Below are 21,579 nucleotides of genomic sequence, written 5' to 3' on the forward strand. Positions count from 1 at the left end.
TAATTCTTTTGAGCTATTTAAATAAGTTACAGGAATGGGTACAAAGAAAGTAAAATGGTCAGTTTATATTGATAATGTTTGTTAGAAGGTGAAAGAGTGCTAGTTTTGGTGGAACATTTTTTCAATAATTTGTCACGTTTAGGGAATGTGAGGCATTGTTTTTGCTAGTAAGGCATATTGAAATTTGGCACTTGAATAGAAGAAAAAAACTAAGAGAAAACTCACCTAAGGGGGTTAGATCTATCATTCTTTCTTTTTCAGAAAAGTGCATTTTTGTATTAAAACTTAACCCTGGATTTTGAGGTAGGAAGGTGAGTTCACACCTGAGCACCACCACCTATTGACTGTAACCATAAGTATGTCACGGTTTTACAGTTTACTCATTTGTAAAATGGGTATCCTGCTTAATTAGTCCTGCCTACATAGTAGTTTTATCTTGAGAATTAAATGTGTTTATGTATATGAAAACAACATGTTAGAGAAACATCAAGGATTTAATGATTAGACAGACTTCGGTTTAATTCTCAATTACAAAGTATGTAACCTCTAGCAAGTTCCTTAACTTTTCAACATCAATTTCTTTCTCTACAATAGGGATAATAATGTCTGTTAGACAAGATTATCATCAGGATTTCATCATATCATGTGAAGAATTTCCAATGAAGTCCTTGTCTGGTACTTCTTTATCAGTATGATATTTTGTTTATGAGGTTAATAATAAATATTTATTGGTCATGTAAATGAAGTATTTATTTAAATTTAGTTCACATACATTTAAATTTAGTGGGTTAAAATATAAAATTATCTAGATAAAAAAACCAAAGGTGACTGGTTAAATGTCCATCCAGAGAACAGAATACGCTATAGGCATTATTAATATCATTATTATCATGGAAAAATATTTCCCATATATTGTTAGGTAGTGAAGGACATAAAGCAACACATATAGACTGCTCAATTTTTCAAATAAAAATTACTTGGAAAATTTTTGAAAAAAATACATCTAAAAAGTGTAATGAAACTATGGGTAAGTTTTATTTTCTCTTTTTGTGTGACTGTACTTTCTAATATACGTACAAAAATGTTTCATGCATATAACATGCATTAATAAAATGTTGCATGTAAATTATAAGAATAAAGAAACTGACCTCCTTCAGCTGAACAGATAACCACAATCTGACTGAAAGGTCCATCTCCTTTATTGTTATAAACTCCAACCTTCACTTCAAAGGGAGTAAGAGGAGGAACACTTTCATCCCGATAAATGAATTTTGAAGCTTCAGAGGATGTCACCATTTTTTCCTTCCAGCCACGTGTTCCATTGGGCCTGAAAGCTACAATATAGCCAAAGCCTTCCCCATTCTGAAACTCTTCAGATACTGGCTAAAGAAGAAAAGTTCAGTTAATTATCAGTAAAATAATTGACTCAAAAAGCCATTTCTACCAAACTTCATTTTTTTTTTTCAAATTATGGATAACCAGAGAAAAGAAGACTTTCAAATCTCTAATGCTCCCCTGGAAGCCAATATATAGCACAATCACTTGACAGTCTTTGGAAACTTAAAAGGGGTTAAAAGCAAAAGATAAAAACTTAAATAATATCAGTTGATATTTAAGAGGAGTATCAAGGATACTGAAAACTCTTGAAGTGAAACAAATTTAAACCAGTTTGTCATGTATATGAAATTAACGTTCCATACTAGAATGCAACATGTTGGGGAAAATTGTCATATGGTCTGGTAGTCTGAAAAATCTGGTTGTTGGTAATGCTCTGCAGAGCCCATTGCACAGAAAAGATAGGAGATGTTAACATAAGAAGTTTTTTTTTTTTAATTCTTAATGTTTATTTTTGAGAGACAGAGAGAGACAGAGTGTGAGCAGGGCAGGGGCAGAGAGCGAGGGAGACGCAGAATCCAAAGCAGGCTCCAGGCCCTGAGCTGTTGGCACAGAGCCCAATGTGGGGCTCGAACTCACAAGCAGTGAGATCATGACCTGAGCCGAAGTCGGACGCTTAACTGACTGAGCCACCCAGGCGCCCCTGTAAGAAGTTTTTTTTTTTTTTTTATAGTGTTTTCTTTTTCATTTGTTTTTGGGCTTATTAATGTGAAGACATTACAAAATAGTATTTGTTCAAATAACTCTTACTATATGCTTACATATAAAACGGACATAAACTGTACACTATAGAAAGGAGTAATTGTGGTTGACTAGTTAGTCAAAGGAGCAGTTACTACACTGCCTACCTAATGCTTGATACATAGTAGATACCCAATAAATACTTGACAACATTTTTTTCTTTTGAGTTTTGATTTAAGGGAAAAGTGTATAGAGTAAAGGAAAAGAGACAAAGCCTATTATATCAAAATACTAAATGTTTATATCTCCCCAAAATTCATATGATGAAATCCTAATCCCCAATGCGATGGTATTAAGAGGTAGGGGCTTTTGGTAGGTTATCAAGTTATGAGGGCAGAGACATATGTAGGGGAATAGTGCTTTATAAAGGAAACTCCAGGGAGTTCTTTAGCTCCTCTGTTATGTGAGGGTAAAGTGAGAAAGTGGCCATCTATTAACCAGACAGCAGGCTCTCACTAGACTGAAATCTGTTGGTGACTTGATCCTAAATTTCCAGGCTCCAGAACTGTGAGAAATAAATTTCTGGCATGTATAAGTCACCCCCAGTCTTTGGTATGCTTCTTTTCGCAGCTGGGTCTGAGACACAAAGCTCATAAGGATGAGAATTCTACTTAAAGAGATTTGATCTCAGTGAAGTTCAGGTATTGGGAAGTTAATTCCTGTGCAGAAATCTAAAATAAGAAATAAATTTTTACTGAGGAAGAAGGGGATGGACAGGATAACAAGACAGAGGATATGCTCATGGAGATTACTTTGTGGGAAATGTTTTTCTGTACATTTTATCATTGCTTTTAGAGACTATCAGGTATTTGTCCAGTTTGTTCCAGTAGACATTTCCATTTACTTTACATTTTCATATTCTAAAGAACAGTTCTGTGACCTATATAGTTATGTTTGATAATGAGGTAATCTAGCATCAATAAAAGGATAGTAGCTTCACAGGAAATAAATGTATCTCTCACACCCCCTCTTCCCTGCTTCCTTTATAGAAGAAAATTCAGAGATCATATAGTGAGGGAGACAAGAGAACAAAATCAAAGTCCTAATTTCACTACTTATCAGGAAAAGTACTGTGCCTCAGTTTCATAATTTTTAAAATGAAGAAAAATTATTATCCTTATTAATAGGGTTATTATCCTTACTAGCCGAGGCACTGTTCCACAAATTCAGTGGCAGTCATTTTCTTCTTCCCCAATGGTTTTAGTAAGTGTACTATTTGTGAAATAGTTAAATGTCAAACTAAGCCAAACAAACATCTGAAGTACTTTATGGAAGGATGTGTTTTAATTATCCAAACTTTATTCTGAGATAGCTATATGACAGGAAGACATACTTCTTTAGTTTTGGAGAAAAGTCAACTGGGGCTGGATATGAAATGAGACAGGTTCACGTTGGCAAGATTCATCTGAGAAATATATGATCAAAGTGTTTCTTAACCTCATTCAAACCAAAATTCTTCAGTTTCTCTGTACCAAGTACAGAACATATATGTAGCCTTGTTTTCTAAGGAATCAACAAGTTTTGATATCTGAGTACAGACTTTCTTACCTCCCAGGCTATGACTAACTCATGCCTTCTTCCACTTCTTCCACTTACATTGGTGGGTGCTGTCTTTGGAACTGTGGATTAAAAATAGGCCAGAGTGAGGACAATAAATAGATGTTTAATTTGAGAGTCCTTGTAAGAATATATTTTGACACTACTCATGTTCTGAAAAATCCCAAAACAAACAATTAAAATTTGAAGTTAGAATGGTCATATTCCATATTAATTAAAACAAAATGTCTGTGACAGATACCCTGCTTTCAAATCTATGTGGGAGAGTTTTATATATATTTTTCATGGCCATACAATGCAGTACCAAACTAATCCTATTGTAAACGTTCTGTGGTAGTAAGATTGAGATCGTAATTAACACTATAGTTAAGGACATCTACTAATGGTTAAATTTCATTCTAAAAATTCTCTCCTTTCTAATGATGTGACTCTCCTGTGGTCTCAAGGCTTGAAGAGCTCCTAGAAAGTAAACAGGTTGTCTTATTACTGCTTTACCAGAACCCACAGGAAGCTCCAATTTAAGGAAATATGGCAACAGTTCCATAGACTGAGAACCTATTTAAATAAATAAACATTAAAAAAAAAAACTATCAAGAGTGAATCTCCTGTAAATTGTAAAATATATAACTACCCGATGAAATTTTTTCAAATGAATAACTATTAAAAGAATAAATGTCTCAAAGGAATAAATTTCTCCTTCACTGCACCAAACCACAAAACCTGCAGTTGAAAGGGAACATTTTCAAATGAAGAACTGTTAAATGAAAAAAACTATTAAAAGAAATCATTTTGTAAGCTATGAGCCCGCATTAAAAATTTTACACTTCAGCATTGCCTTTATATCCTTGCATATAGTTTTTAAATGATATCGATAAACTCATAAACAATAAATTCACTCTCATATATTACCTACTTGGATGAAAGGTTATTAATTACTGGTAGATATTCATACAGCATTTTATGTACAGGAAAAACTGATGCAGAATTTATATTCCACTCGAAAGGAAAAAAAAGGAGGTGGGAGAGAATAGTCTGTGAATATATAATTGGCTCCACTGAATAAAGACTTTTATTCACCAGGGTTTAAATTTCAGTATCTTTGGGCACTTTTCTCCATGAACATGAGTCCTCATCTTGCTCATGCACAAGTAGAAGGATATATACAGCAGCAGTTACCAATCTTTCTTTCACAGTGACATATATATTAAAATTATTCATATGTGGAGTTCACTCTCATGAATTCCCTGAGAATTAAATGGAATTGGATACCCCTTTGTCTCTCATTCAAGAAATCACAAAATATTCAACTGAGAAAAAATGATGGTATCAAAGCAATAACTGTGATATGTACTAATTTATATAAAGAGCAAGCAAATCATTTATTAATTTGAGTTTTTATTAGTAGTCATAGTTATTGCTAAATATAGCAACCTATGACATATCTTTTTTGACACCAGGTCCCCAAGACACTGTTATATAGTCCTAGTTCTAAATTTATCTTCTAGTCCATGGCATAGGGTAAGGCACACAGGAGTGGAGCTGGGTTAACTGTATGCATAAAAGAACAGGGATCTAAGGTTCCAAATATCCCCTCAGTGGCTAATCTCAGAGTTATGAATGTTGTGATCATCAATGCAAGTCAAATAAATAGATAAGCAAATTATTTTGTTGACACAATGTTACTATGGCTTCTCATAGTACCATTTGTAAAAAATGAATGAACACACACACACACACACACTTCATATTCATTTTTGACAACAGTTAAATAATATTATGAGTATTATCTACCAGAGATATTTACTTTGTCTATTACATTGGAATCACTAAAGTTATGCCCTAAACTTAGGATTTTGAATCCTCTTCCTTGAGGATACTTTCCCTATAATCATGGATTTGTGGAAATAATAGGCACTGAATATTCTTTTCCATTTTATTCAGCTATCAAACATCACCCAAAAGGAGGATGTTTGTAACCTTTAGCTTAGAGCTGGAGAGTAGCTGTAGGCTCTCCAGTAAACATCTCTTGAAAGTCATTTAAAAGACACGAGTAGAATAAAACACAAGTGACTATTCTATCCTTTCTTCTGAAGCCTTGGTAATATTGTTCCACAGTCCATTAATGCTTTTATTTTTTAGAAAATACATTTATATTTTTCAAATATTTTAACTTTGTAATTAAAAAAAGAAAAACAAACTAATAAAATATTTGGTGAAAATTTCTACTTTGAGGAAATGGGAAAGCAATATAACACCTTCTATGATGTGATTTGTTTTTCTGTGGGTAATTTCATCATCAAATTACCCATAAATGATCCATATTGGAAAATTTCTTTTATTATTTGAAATCAATCTTTGAAGTTTTCCTATTACTGCTAAATTCTTTTCAAGAGAAGATAGCCCATATCAATTTAATATAAAGAGTAAGATCCTGCTCTTTCTCATCTGATCTCCAATTTTAACATATAATAAATGAAACAAAGAAGGTATTATGGTTCACTGTGTTAATAATATGTGTCTAGGGGCACCTGGGTGGCTCAGTCAGTGAAGCATCTGACTTCAGCTCTGGTCATGATCTTGTGGTTCTTGGGTTTGAGTCCCATGTTGGGCTCTGTGCTGACAGCTCAGAGCCTGGAGCCTGCTTCAGATTCTGTGTCTCCCCCTCTCTCTGCCCCTCCTTTGCTCATGCGCTCTCTCTCTCTCTCAAAAATAAACATTAAAAAATTTTAATGGTATATGTCTATAAAATCAACTGTTCTTAATTTAAAAATCTCACTAGCTATAATAGGAACTACTCATAGAAAAGTTAAGTCTTCAAACACATAGCAACATCCTAAGTGTCCATCCTAAGATGAATAGATAAATAGAATACACATGCTTGAATATTATTTTGTCAGAAATGAAGGCATTATGCCAAGTGAAATAAGCCAGACAGGGAAATACTGTATGATCTCACTTATGTGTGGAATCTAAAAAAAATGGGGTTGCTAGAAGCAGAATAGATTTGATGGTTGCCAAAGGTGGAGAATGGTGGGTGGGAAAAATGGGTGAAGGTGGTCAAGAGGTAAAAATTTCCAGTTATAAAATAAAACGTTCTGGGCATGTAATATATGGGATGGTGACTATAATTAACAATATTGTGTACTTCAAAGTTGCTGAAAGATCTTAAAAATCCTTATTACAAGGAAAAAAATTGTAACTATGTGAGGTGATGGATGCTAAATAAACTTACTCATTATGTTGTAACTTTAAACTAATACAGTGTTATATGCCAACTATATCTCAATAAAACCAAAAAAGAAAACACACAAAAAAGAAATATTAAGGCTTTAATAGCTAGACATCAGACATTGTATTTTGTTGTCAAGATCCCAGTGTTTTCATTGGGTACTCTAATTCTAATGGTTTAAATTTCCTAATTGTATACAGATGATCAGTGGAACCTATGCTCATTCATTTCCTTTTGAAGTTGGTGAGACACAGTCATCACTTCAGTCAACACTTTGGAGTCCATTTATTTTAATTATATCCTTTTATTTACAAAAAAACATATTCATGGTATGTAGAGATTTGACTTAATCTTTCAGAGCCCTTGTGGTATCAAGTTCCATAATTCTTGTTAGAAGTATAAAATTAATATCTAATAAATGCTTTCATTGAGTGGAGAGAAAGATGTATTTGTTGAAAAATTAAATACATTTTCAATATGGTTAACAAAAACCTGGTTTAGAATTAAGCAGCTAGATGCTTTTATCCCTTGTTTTGCTACTGATAAATGTCATGAGCTTATTGGATTAGAGAATAAAGTTTACATGCATGGTTAATGGGTTCAACTCTAATTCTTCTGTTTCTATCTGAGCAATGCTGTTCCATAAATGGATAATGTAATTAATACTTTTCTCACAAGCTGAAAATGCTTTGCTGTTTTAGTGCCTTATTTGGCATGTTGAAATATAGACTATTGTCACTTTTCAACTTATACATTAGAAATATTGTTATAAACACTCAAAGAGACCAAAATATAGTACTTTAATTTAAGCATGCATGACTTTAGGCATGAATCTCCAAGAACTCTTTATAAGTGTAATACTTTGAAAAAGTCAGTAGTTTGTAAAAGTCAATCATGCTAATATCATGCTTTAATTCATGTTAAACTAAACAAAAGAAGATAATATAAAATCATTTACCAATCTTCTTTTTTCCTGAAAACTTTCTAATATTTATTACAGTAGATGTTTACATAGCCTATTAAATGATACAGCTCTATTAGAGATCTGGGAGAGGCTATATAATTTAAGAGCTTAATGGTAATCCAGCAACTGATTTGAAAACCAAGATACAGAAGAATAGAAAGAAGGAAGGGACATTGTTTATAAGATAATGGTGGGAGTCAAGAGGGAAATTAAAAAAAAAAAATACCTACCTGAATTGAAGTATGTAGCACACAAATATTTCAGTTAACTCAAAATCATTTAAGTTTACTTGATAAAAAGAGTTAAATTTAAATAGTTTCTAAAACCAAAAAGTACTAGTGGTGTATCCTAAAGAGTTCAAATAATGCTTTTACTCCTATCACTAGGATAGATAAGGTGTGTGCACAAATTGAAATACATTTTTGTGGGAATGAGAAAGATCTGGGTTTGGATCTCAAGCTTAGCATTCTAGTTGATTAGTTGAAAATATTTCTTAACTTTTTGTCCTTCAGCTGCTTCACAGAGATAATAATAGTACCTACACTTTAAGGTTTTTTTCATAATTATTTACCATAGTACCTGGAACTATATTTATAAATACTATGTAATGTTATTATCTACTTAGATTTCAAAAAGAGAAAATGGTGAAGTGTTCTATGATAAACAGTAAAAGTTTAGCATTGAGTCTACACATATATAATCTCAAAAGAAATTATTCTTTTGGAAATCTGGATAATATTGTTTTGATAGTACCATGGGAATGATGCTTTCAAATTTGTTTGAACTTGGAAATGTAGGCAAGATGCTATTTTTTATTTACAAAAGAGGATATTTTAGAAAATGTAAGATTTCTCTGATTTATGAACCTTCTCATAAATGGCAATAGTCAAAAGCACAGTAGGTTAATATATACAATAAATGATGTTTACCTCAACTCATATTCTCTTAGCTTTATTTATATGGCTCCCCAAGGAAGTAGAAGCAGAGGATGGGTAAAATAATCTTTAAAAGAGATTTGTTGATGTATGTGGTAGAAAGAGGATATTGAAAATGAAAGAGGAAGAAGGAAATGGGGGGGGGGAAGATAACTTGAAATCACTATCTTTGGTGAAGGGTTAGAATTCCAGCTTTACTTCTTAAGTGGTGACCTTGTACAAGTTTTTAAAACTTTCTACTTCTGTTTTCTCATCTGTAAAATGGGGATAAACACTTCTTGCTTTAGAGGGTTGATATGACAATGAAATGATATAATAAAGGACATGTACTTAGCATAGAGCTTGAACATGGTTCATGATTTATGACTGGTATATAGTATTATGGGGACTAGGAAGATATGAAAAGTCATACTTGAGTGTCTCACATTTACTCCTGGGTTGATAACCTTTCATCACTCTTTTATCTTTCATGTTCAAGTCTTCTACAACTCTTCCATCATTTTGCTATTAATCAGAAAAGCACATGCCCCAGGGCATGTGGGTGGCTCAGTAGGTTAAATATCTGACTCTTGATTTTAGTTCAGGTCATGATCTGATGGTTTGTGAGATTGAGCCCTGCATAGGGTTCTGTGCTGATGGTGCAGAGCCTGCTTGGGATTCTTTCTCCTCTCTCTGCCCCTCCTCTGTCTCTCTCTCTCTCTCTCTCTCTCTCTCTCTCGCTCTCAAAATAAATAAACATTTAAAAAAAAGCACATGCCTAAAAATTAGCCAGATTTCTTTTATAAAGGCTTTTGCTAAAATTACTTACTATCTCTGCTTGCAAAGTGCCTCTGAAAATGGAGACCTATTTCTTGAATATATTTTGTAGAAAAAACTTGCCTAGGCCAAAGTAGCTTCATTAGTTAAAAATACTGTCTGCTTCATTTAATAGTATTTTCTTTTAGACTTTCTTAATTACTTCAACTAAATGCTTAATTTTTTAATAAATCTTTTTTTAGAAACATATACTAGAGAGACATTTGTGAACCCTACAACGTTTTGTCTTTTCTCTGCACACATCAATGCCTGACAACAGTAGATTTTCTAATTGTCTCTTATAAGTAATTCTGTCCAAGTCCCATTTGGTCTGGTCTTCAAAGCCCCATTAAATGCCATTTACAAGGCCAATACACATAACCCTAGAGAAAACCAATACAAAAATATTAATTTTATTGTGTTTATTCCATAATTTGTGAACTCAATGAAATTTCCTAAGTAATTATCATGAACAAGAACTGTGAAGGTATAAATAGGAACAAAGCAAGATCCTTTCAGAAGTAGGAAGGTAATGGACATTGAAAGAACTTTTAATAGGAAATTAAATGAGTCTTCTGGACTTGGGATGAGTCAAATGTAACCTCAATTGTCAAAGTGAGATTGGCCATAGAAAATCACAGAATTGCTAAGAATCAGAGAAACGAAATTTTATGATCTTTTTCTGTTACCCTCCAGTTTATATATATATAAATATTGTCAGTTTAGTAGAAAAATGTGTTGTGGCATCTCCTTACATCCTTAGCTGTCAATAGAAGGGAAATGGGAATGTTGTTTCCCTCTCAAGCTAAGTGAGAAGAGGAGGAAATCACTGCTACAGAGTACAGATGCTTACATCTCACATCCTGGCTGAATGCTGTCAAGCTTCAGAATTTTGCAATATGGCCCAGTCTGATGCTATTTTACCAGAGTGGAGACCAAAATAGCTCTTTAGAACATCAAGTTTGGCAGCTCAGGAATGTGATTACAGGGGGCCAAGTGGACACTACGGAAGGTAAGTTTGATTAGGCTGGCTGGGATCACTCCCAAGTAAACTTCCTGCTAGAGGATAGGATAGTCTCCAAAGAACTCAGTGCATCTTATAAGAGAAAGAAGCAGCACGTGGACAAATGCTGTTACACATTGCACTCAACACCCATGTGAGTACTACACCCATGTGAAAACTACCTAAGTAGTTTTCCTCCTTCTTCTTATCTTGCTTATAAAGTGACTGGAGCAGCAGCTGGAAGGTGAGGGAAGAAGTGGAAAGAAAGAAAAGACAAATGAGCTCTTGGTTCAAGCCTATTCTGGGAAAGAACAAGAGAAAGCATGGACTGGATGTGAGATTAAAGTTTTTATTTAAATTAAAATGGAAGTTTTTAATACCTGAAAGTGATACTTCCATAATATCTAAAAATGCCTTGGATGTATATAGTTGGGGCTGAAGTCAGAGATTAGAGGAAGCATAATGGAGAAAATAAAATTATTTTATGTTAAAATTACACAGAGTTCAGTCTGTTAGTAAACCAATTACATAACTATGATGTATGATGTAATCCTAAGACTAGGAAAGATTTTCATCTGATTGTCTACTTGACACTCAGATTTATCTGGCCAAGCATTTACCTATTAAATGTAGAAAAAATATTTTGCTTTCTGTGGCCAGAAATATGTGTGTGTCCTTTTCCATTTCAGAGCCAAGAAAGAATGGCAGGTCAGAATACAATGTGCTAAGCAACTGGAAAACTATATGAATGTGAAACAAATTTTTTAAGCAAGTTCTTTAATTTGACACTTCTCTTTTTCTGCTCCTTTTGTCTTGTCTATGCTATAAGAAACAAAGAAAATGGCCATATACTGCTACAATTTCACAATCCACTTATAGACTGGTATCTGGCTAGATAACAAATGCAGCATGGAAAGCTACACAGGGGTAGAGATGGAGATTTAGAGGAGAGGCATCATGTGTACTGTGCACCACATTCTGAAAGGCTCCCTTGATTCCTAAGCCATCAGGTGGGCTGAGTGGCCAGACTTGATTGTGCAGTCTGTGGCAGAGACTTCTCAATAGGAGGGCATCTTGGAGGAGCCAGATATAAGCCAAGAAAGTGGATGATACTTATTCTATCAATAGACATACATTTAACCTGAAAATATTTCCTAAATGTGAAAAAAGTGACTAATGCATAATTACTATTGTTAAAACTTCCATTGAACAAAGTAATAACTCATTTACATTGATGATGATGATGATGATAAGTGGCTAATATTAAGCATTTACCATGTGCCAGGCACTATGTTAAGCTCTTTACATGCATTATATTATTTAATATAAAGAGCCAATGGAGTAGGTTGTGATTGTCTCCATTTTATAAGTGGGAAAATTGAGCCTTGAGCAATTTATATATCTTATCTATTTCACTGCTAATAAACAGCAGATAACATTAATACAGATCTGCCTAATTCTAAAACTCAAATTTTTAATTACAGGTTGAAGATAGAATCTTTTCTTTCTTTCCTTCTTTCTTTCCTTCCTTCCTTCCTTCCTTCCTTCCTTCCTTCCTTCCTTCCTTCCTTCTTTCTTCTTTCTTTCTTTCTTTCTTTCTTTCTTTCTTTCTTTCTTTCTTTCTCAATCTCTGTTATTTCATCATAAATTTGTTTTTGATGTTTATTTATTTTTGAGAAAGAGAGAGAGAGACAGCGTGCAAGTGGGGAGGGACAGAGAGAGAAAGAGACACAGAATCCAGAGTAAGCTCCTGGCTCTGAGCCGTCAACACAGAGCCCGAGTAGGGCTTGAACTCAGGAACCATGAGATCATGACCTGAGCTGAAGTCAGACACACAGGTGCTCTTCTGTTATTTCATTATTTGAAATAAAGAACTGCAGATATTGAGATTTATACAAAGAGCTTTGATAATAATAAACATTTTATACTACAGAGAAAACCAAACCTTTCTAAATAATAGATTACATAGTTAACTCTATCTTATGTCCTTTTCATTTATATTCAACAATTAGTGTTATAAATGCATAAATTGGGGCTCCTGGGTGGCGCAGTCGGTTACGCGTCCGACTTCAGCCAGGTCACGATCTCGCGGTCCGTGAGTTCGAGCCCCGCGTCGGGCTCTGGGCTGACGGCTCAGAGCCTGGAGCCTGTTTCCGATTCTGTGTCTCCCTCTCTCTCTGCCCCTCCCCCGTTCATGCTCTGTCTCTCTCTGTCCCAAAAATAAATAAAAAACGTTGAAAAAAAAATTTAAAAAAAAAAATAAAAAAAAATAAATGCATAAATTATGGAATATTAAAGTTCAATTAAATAAGAAAATTGCTGTTGTATTCATTTTTACATATTTTTCCATTTCTACTGTAGTGTATATTTTACATTCACTTCCTAAAATGTGATTTTTTTTCTCTTGTGTTCTCTTTTTAAATGATAGAGAAAGCATTTCCTTTACTCAACCCAAAATAATATATGGGTTTCATGATAGTAACACATTTCCAAAATAAAACAGAATTATATCTATCTGCCTATCTATCTATAATCTATCTATTTATCTATCATCTATTTATCTATCTACTTACCTATGATCTATCTACATATATCATCTACAAAAACTTGTATGAAAATTATACTATAAATAAATAAATAAATAAATAAATACAAATGTGCATTAAAGTAAAAAACATATGTATATTACTATTTTGATATTCTAATAATAAGTCAGATTGACCCAATTTATCTTATATTTATTGACTGTTAAGAGTATTTTGATGAGTCTAAAATTCAAAATATATCTTAGAGGAAACTGCAAAGAAAAAAAATTTTTTTTTTGGTGTGTGGGAAAGAAACAATCCCAAGGTAAAAATGCTTTACTAAACCTGCATTGGGATTTAGAATATTAAAGTAACTAGGATACTTTTAAAGGAACATAAAACTTTCAACTCAATATCTTGAATGTGAGACCTTTCTCTTTCTCAAGACCTTCTCTTTCTCAAGTAGCTCTGTTGATTTTCAGAGATTACTTGGTCCGTTAGAACAGGATCATCTTTTAAAATGCAGAGCATGTACTTAAAAGAGGCAGAGTATGTCAGTTGAGAGGGCATCTCAGGATATTTGTGTCCCTTTTAATCTGTGCTGCCTGATAAAACAGACACAAAACTCAACACTTGGTTCAGCATCATTGGTAGTTTTAGCCCTGTGTGGTACCAAAGTACAAGAAGCATTAAGTAGACTGTACAAGCCTTCCTCAACTAACTTTCAAAGGGGTGCATTGCATGCAGTTTTCATGCTATTTCTTTTCTCTTCCATGAGATTTTAACAGACTAAATAAAGTATGCCATGTATATAGAACTAATGATAAAATGGAAAGGCTTGAGTTATATGATTGAGGTAGCTGCAGGAAGAGATGAGGGTCAGGTCTTTCAGAATGTATCATCTGAATGGAATGCAATTTAGCTTGAAAAATAAAAGTGCTTTTGCTGAAGTGTTTTTAAATTGTACGAGGAGATTTATACTATAAAAGTCTAAAAGGATTATTCATCTGAAACAGATTATTTATTTTCAAAATGAATATTTATAGAGAACCTCTGAATTAGGCAGTAATCTTTGCCTTTGTTTAAACACAATTAACAATATGCAAAATAAGGCAGTTTTTTTAGAAAATATGTGAGCATAAGTACTAATATTGGCAGTCATTTCAATATCTACATAGTGACTGCATAAAATGAGAAATGAGTAACCTGTTATACTCTTAATTAGTGAACACCTGTACACGATGAAAGCATGGCTGATTTATGAATGCATGAAAATCTAACCAGGCAATTAATGTTCAATTTAAAATTCAAACTATTGAAAAAATAGCAGAAAAAAAAAACAACTTGTACTAGGCAAATCACAAAAGCAGAAAAGTTGGATTTTCTGTGAATGAATCTTTTCCAATATATTTAGGCTACTTTATCTTTTATTTTCTTGATTGCTTAATTTTTATATAGAAATAATTTGAATAACTTTTGTATAGCTATTCCCACTTAGTGCAATAAATTAGCCATTTGGTATTTTTGTCTTGTTTTCATGTGAAGAAAATAGGGGCATGTGAAAGAAATAGAAGGAATATTTCCTTTAATCTGTCAACAAAAACATACAGAGTACCAGTGCCAAAATATTGTCTTAGGTGCTGAAGATATAACACTAAAACATTATACAAAAATCCTCATCCTCAGTGCACTGACATTCTAATGATTGAGATTCATATATTATCAGAGTGTAAAAATATTAAAATTATTTGTTTTTTTCCTCCTTGTATCTGAAATTTACCCCTTTTTCTGTTTTCGGAATGGTCTCATCAGCATTATTCACATCTGTGTTTGCCTAAGCTAGTGCCCTACTAGACATTTTTTAGTAGACAATTTTATAGGACATAAGAGATAAGTCCTTAAAAGAGATAAGTCCTTATTGATAAGTCAATAAAATTTTGTTCAAAGTAATAAAAACTTTATGAAAGTTTTTTTCTTTATTTTTTTTTCTTTTTCCAGATTTTGGGCTAGATATTTAAATTTTGCTTTTTAATATTTTTAATTGTTTTAAAGTTTATTTTTGAGAGAGAGCATGCCCGCCCAAGTTGGAGAGGGGCAGAGAAAGAGGAAGAGAATCCTAAGCAGGCTCCATTCTGTCAGCACAGAGCCCTATGCGGGGCTCAAACCCTGTAAGCCATGAGATCATGACTTGAGCTGAAATGGAGAGTTGGATGCTTAATCAGCTGAGCCACCCAGGTGTCCCTAAAATTTGTTTTTAAATAAAATTGCTAATTCCTCTATGTGACCATTAAAAACATTTTAGAGATAATTCATTCCAAAAGACCAGAAGAATGCTGTGTTTTCTGTCAGGAAGGAGATGGATATTTATTGTACACATAGGTGTCAAGGGGGCAGCAAGTCAACTTAAGATGATGTTTGCCTTTGCAGAGTATAATTTATGACATGTAGGTGGTGAAGGGCAATATAGAGTTCTAAGGAAGTACACTGAAATTAAAGTTTACTGTTAACCACTGGAGAAAAAGAGGTGGGCATATCTATTCTGAATTTTATGGATTTGCTATATCAAATGAGTACATAATTAGAAAAAGAAATTAACTGCTTCAATTTCATGGTAACTTGAAGATGAGTGCTAGGGTTGGGAGGAAATTGAAGCATCTAGATGCATTTGCAGAAACAAGAAGAAAAAGATTTGAAAACAAATAAAATGAAATAATTATTTTAAAGGAAATAATTTTATGATGTCTAGGTAAGTGAATCCAGAAAAAAAATTATACTAAAGCAAGCAATCATGGTTGATTCAACTTGCTTTCAAAGTGATTAGCGCATGCTAAATTGAATTCTGATTCTCCAAAATTCTTACCTGCTTCATTTGTACGGATCATTCGAGATGGAGTGCTTGGATCTCCAGTCCCAATTGGATTGGTAGCCACCACTCTAAATTCATATTCCACCCAGGGGTTAAGGTCCACTGCCATGGCTGACTCCATGTCACCTGTTATGATTTCTGGGACTATGGAGAGGAAAGAGATTTCATGGCATTAGGAGGACTCAGAAACAGTTACAAATGGCGATCAAGGATATCACAGGTATAACAGAATCAGAAAACTGATGCATAATTCCTTATTACACAAGGTCATGGTGTCATCTCTGGTCTCATTAGTAAAATGAAAATCAATCTTTAGGAAGTAAGCACTTGTCCATATCAAAGATTGTTGTAGTTAATTAGAATTCTTTCATTTCATGTTTATACATAAATGCTGTAACATAACTTGCCATTATCTACACTAAAAATCATTTTGTCAACCTCTCAGCCTCAAATAAGAGGCTTACTAGTGCTATAATTTAAGCAAATAGTTCTTAAATTTCTAGGGAAATTTCTTGAGCAGTTTGCGTCTCTCAGTTCTGGCAAGCATGCTTAGCCACTTGGCAGTTGAAAGCTGCAAACCCCTCTAATTTAAAAACAGGTTTGTGGAATCTAAGCAGAAGCTCTGCACTCTTCTTGGAATGATTTTTGTGCTAAAGTTTGATTTTATTAAAACACAAAATTGTCAATACAATTATCATGGAGTAAAATACTTTTTACTTAATATATATGCTATATTTGGGACTGCTTTTCTTGTTCATTCAGCTCTGTCTAGGAAATATTTCGGGAAGAACATTTGTCACAGGTGTGGAAATAGGGAAATAGGAGAACCTTCCTTAGGATATGCAAAGATCCTCTGGATTTATGTCAATACTGGATTTCTGTGTAAGCGTGTTAAGATGGGGGAGGCTCTTGATTTGATGACTGTTCAATTTTACTATGACAATATGGAATTTGGATTTTACATGAAAATATCTTTTGAAATGTGTCAAGAGAATGTTAACAAATAATCAGTTCTGTGAAAGGTGAATGATCAGAGCATTGGCAGTGTGGGCTGCCTGACAAACTTTATATTACTGCAAAGCTGAATTTTTTTGAGGCAGTGAAATGACCTGGAGAAAAGTCTGCCTGACTGCACTGGCAGCTGAGCAACATCCTTGGAGTCTAAGACATAGGGGAAAAAAGGCCACTGCTCAGTTCATAGCTTGGTGAAATGCTGCCTGCCAAATATAACATGGGAAGATTTCTCCAGACACTTAGCCCTCTCTATCTCCTAGCCTACACTGTATCATCAATACTTGCTTTGATCCATCAAAGACTTACCTCACTGTTTCATTTACTTCTGTTTATGTCAGTCACCTCAGCAACTCTAGACATCTAAGTTATCCCTCATCCTTTTTATTCTAATCCCCATAGAATTCTGCGCATATCCTTTTCTGCCCTAGTTCCCCTCCTTCTCTACTCTGTCAAATCTGTTTACTGTGACCTCTGGAATTCATAATCCTTTATTAGCAAAATCTCCTGTATATAATTTTCCTTCCTGAACATCCTTCCAACTTTTACTTTAATATAATCCTGAATCCCCAGTAAGGAAACTTTATGCCTCTGAAGGGATGGCTCTCTTAAGATATAGTAGACAAGAGTAACCAGTCCATCTTGGTTGTGTACACCCTCTCCTTTGTCTCCAATGGATTTTTTCCATTAGCATATAAGCATGAAGGTATTTTCCCCACCAAAACCCTGCAAAAACAAAACAGAATTCTCTCAAAACTTCCTCTCCTTCTAGCCTTCATCCAGTTTCTACTTCTTGAGAGCTGTTTGTGCTATTATTTGCTGTCTCTAATTATTTTCCTTTTTACTCACTCTAAACATAAAGATGGGAAGAAGAGATCCTACCTTTAAGCTCTTACCTCCAGCTTTCTCCCATAACCACTCCTGTCAAGATTGCCAATGGTCGTTATTACTAACCCTATTGTCAGGTCTCTGTTCCTCATCTTTCTTGACCTAACATCATCCTTTGACACATTCTTTTTTCTTTGAAATACTTTTTAAAACATAACTTCTGTTTTTTCTGACATGACTATGTCTTATTAGTCACCATTGCTGATTTCTTTTCATCTTTTAGATTTACCCAGTTCTACTAACTCCTTGGTGATCTTATCTAGTTTTATGGTTTTAAATACCTTCTGTGTGCTATGATGCCAATTATTTTCATCCATGAGCCTCTTCCCTAGACTCCAAACTCATTTGTCCAGTGGCCTAATGGACATTTCTATTTGGATAGGGTTCTCAACCTTAAATTCCACCTCCTATTTCTGAAGTATTCCCTATTCAGTGAATGAAAATTGTATTCTTATGGGTGTTGTAGCCAAGATCTTGGAGTTATCCTGGATTCCTTTCTTTTCTTCTTGTCTCACTTTAACCCATAGGCAAATTATAAAATTGCTGATATCAAAATATGATTTCTTCACTTCCTTTTGCAACAAAACTTCTTAAAAGTTTTGTCTATGTTTTCTTTCATTCTTTCTTTTTTTAAGGAATTAACATACAGTGATATATTAGATTCAGGTGTACAATATAATGATTCAAAAATTCTATGCATTACTCAGTGCTCATCAAGAGAAATGTGCTGTTGATTCCCTTTATCTTTTTACCCTTTCCCCAACCTACTTCCTTTCTGACAACCACCAGTTTGTTCTCAGTATTTAAGCGTCTCTGGTTTTTTTGTTTGTTTGTTTGTTTGTACCTTCTTTCTGTTTGTTTCTTAAATTCCACATATAAGTGAAATCATATGGTATTTGTCTTTCTCTGACTGACTTCACTTAGCATTATACTCTCTAGGTCCATCCATATTGTTGCAAATAACAAGATCTCATTCTTTTTATGGCTTTTTAACATTCCATTATATACATGTAGCATATCTTCTTTATCCATTCATCTATCAACAGACGCTTGGGTTGCTTCCAATCTTGACAATTATAAAAAAGTGCTACAATAAATATAAGGGTGGGTATATCTTTTTAAATTACTGTTTCCTTTTTCTTTGGGTAAATACCCAATAGTGGAATGACTCATTCATATGGTAATTCTATTTTTAATTTTTTGAGGAACCTCAATACTGTTTTCCATAGTGGCTGCACCAATTTGCATTCCTATCAACAGTGCCCAAAGCTTCATTTTCTCTACATTGTTGCCAACATTTATTTTTATTTTGTTGATACTAGCCATTTTGACTAGTGTATATCTCACTGTGGTTTTAATTTGTATTTCCCTGATGATTAGTGATATTGAGCATCTTTGCATGTGTCTTTTGGCCATCTGTATGCCTTCTTTGCAAAAATGTATATTCAGGCCCTCTGCTCATTTTTAAATCAGATTATTATTATTTTTTTTTGGTGTTGCATTTATATATATTGGATATTTACTCCTTATCAGATATATTATTTGCAAATATATTCCCCCATTCAGTAAGTTGCCTTTTTGTTTTATTAATGTTTAATTCACTGTGTAGAAGCTTTTTATTTTGGTGTAATCCTAATAGTTTAATTTTGCTATTATTTCCCTTTCCATAGGAGACATATCTAGAAAAATGTTGCTATGGCTGATATAAAAGGAATTACTGCCTATGCTTTCTTTTAGGAATTTAATGGTTTCAGGTCTTACACTTAGGTCTTTAAACTACTTTGAGTTTATTCTTGTGTATGGTGTAAGAATGTGGTCCAGTTTTAATTCTGTTGCATGTAGCTGTCCAGTTTTCCCAACACCATTTACTGAAGAGGGTATCTTTTCCCTGTTGTATATTCTTGTCTCCTTTGTTGTAGATTAATTGACTATATATGCATGGGTTTATTTTGTTATAAACTTATACTGTTCTATTGATCTATGTGTCTACTTCTGTGCTAGTACCATACTGTTTTGATTACTACAGCTTTGTAGTATATCTTGAAATCTGGGAATGTGATACCTCCAGCTTTGTTCTTTTTTTTTTTTTTTATTGCTTTGGTTATTCAGGGTCTTTTATTGTTCCATACAAATTTTAGTATTTCTGTGAAAAAATGCTATTGGCATTTTAATAGGGATTACTTGAAGTCTGTAGATTGCTTTGGATACAATGGACATTTAAACAATATTGGTTCTTCCAATCTATCAACATGGAATATCTTTTCATTTGTTTGTGTCATCTTTAATTTCTTTCATCAGTGTTATAGTTTTCAAAGTACCAGTCTTCACTTCCTTGGATAACTTTAGACTAGGTATTTCATTATTTTTGGTGCGACTATAAGTGGAATTGTTATTTTTAAATTTTTCTTTCCTCTACTTCATTACTATTATATAGAAATGCAACATATTTCTGTATATTAATTTTGTGTCCTCTGACTATACTGAATTAATTTATCAGTTCTAGTAGTTTTTTGTGGAGTCTTTAGGGTAGTATCTATATAGTATCACGTCATCTGCAAATAGTGGGCTTTACTTCTTTCCTACCAATTTGGTGGCCTTTTATTAATTTTTCTTGTCTGATTTCTGTGGCTAGGAATTCCAGTGCTATTTTAAATAAAAGTGGTGAAAGAGAACATCCTTGTCTTTGGTTCTGATCTTAGAGGAAAGGCTCTCAATTTTCACCATTGAGCTATGGGGTTTTCATGCATGGCCTTTATTATGTTGTCAGATATGTCCCTTCAATACTTACTTTGTTAAGTTTTTTTTTTTTATCATGAATGGATGTAGTTCTTTGTCAAATGCTTTTTCTGCACCTATTGAGATGATCATAGGATTTTTATCCTTTGTCTTGTTAATGTGGTATATCACACTGCTTGATTTGCAAATACTGAAACACGGTGCATCCCACTTATTGTGGCAAATGACCTCCTATTTTGAACCCATTTTTGTGAGACTTTAGTCTTTATTATTTTACTAAAATTACTATTGTCAAGGTAACCAATGACCTCCATGTTGCTAAGATCAATGATAAATTCTCAATCTTCATCACACTTCACGTGTCAGTAGCATTTGACACAGTTGATTACTTCCTTTTCCTTAGTGAATTTTATTCTTTTGTCTTCCAGGATATCACATTGTCTTGGTTTTCCTTTTAACTAAATGGTTAGTTTTCTTTTGTATCCTTTGTCTTTTTCCTCTTTTCTACAACTTCTTACTATTGAAATGCTCCAGGGCTCAATTTTCCTACTTTTTTCTTCTTTATTTTGTGTTCATATACTTTACATGACATGCAATCTTATGGTTATAAATGAAATTTATATGCCAATAACTTTCCAGTTTATATCTTTATTCTAAACCTCTCTCTTAAACTGAATCCTCATATATCTAATTGCCTATGCTTAGGGGCTCTATATCCACACATACAGGGGCCCTATAAACCACAGTGAATCCCTGTATTCACTGGGGGTTAAGGCTTCAACATATAAACTTTGGAGGAGTCACAATTCAATCCACATCAGGCAGGTTTCAATTTTAAATAAAATGATCAGGATAAGTCTCATTGAGAAGACACAGTTGAGTGAAGTTTTAAAGGAAATGTGGATTTAGTTATGCCGATATCTAGGGGAGAAGC

The 21,579-nt window shown here is 33.6% G+C and overlaps 1 protein-coding gene across 1 annotated transcript in view; it reads right to left on the reverse strand.

Annotated features, from left to right (window-relative positions):
* The window catches only part of CNTN5 (contactin 5), a 1,390,102-nt gene that overhangs the window by 61,780 nt on the left and 1,306,743 nt on the right, over positions 1 to 21,579 (reverse strand). Inside the window, exons 18-20 of the mRNA XM_058687390.1 lie at positions 16,005 to 16,154; positions 3,685 to 3,755; positions 1,149 to 1,383 (exon numbers count right to left, since the gene is read on the reverse strand). Coding sequence (XP_058543373.1) covers positions 1,149 to 1,383; positions 3,685 to 3,755; positions 16,005 to 16,154 — 456 coding nt within the window. The remainder of the gene's footprint in view (positions 1 to 1,148; positions 1,384 to 3,684; positions 3,756 to 16,004; positions 16,155 to 21,579) is intronic.

The sequence above is a fragment of the Neofelis nebulosa genome, chromosome 10 (assembly GCF_028018385.1).
Source record: "Neofelis nebulosa isolate mNeoNeb1 chromosome 10, mNeoNeb1.pri, whole genome shotgun sequence".
Classification (NCBI taxonomy): domain Eukaryota; kingdom Metazoa; phylum Chordata; class Mammalia; order Carnivora; family Felidae; genus Neofelis; species Neofelis nebulosa.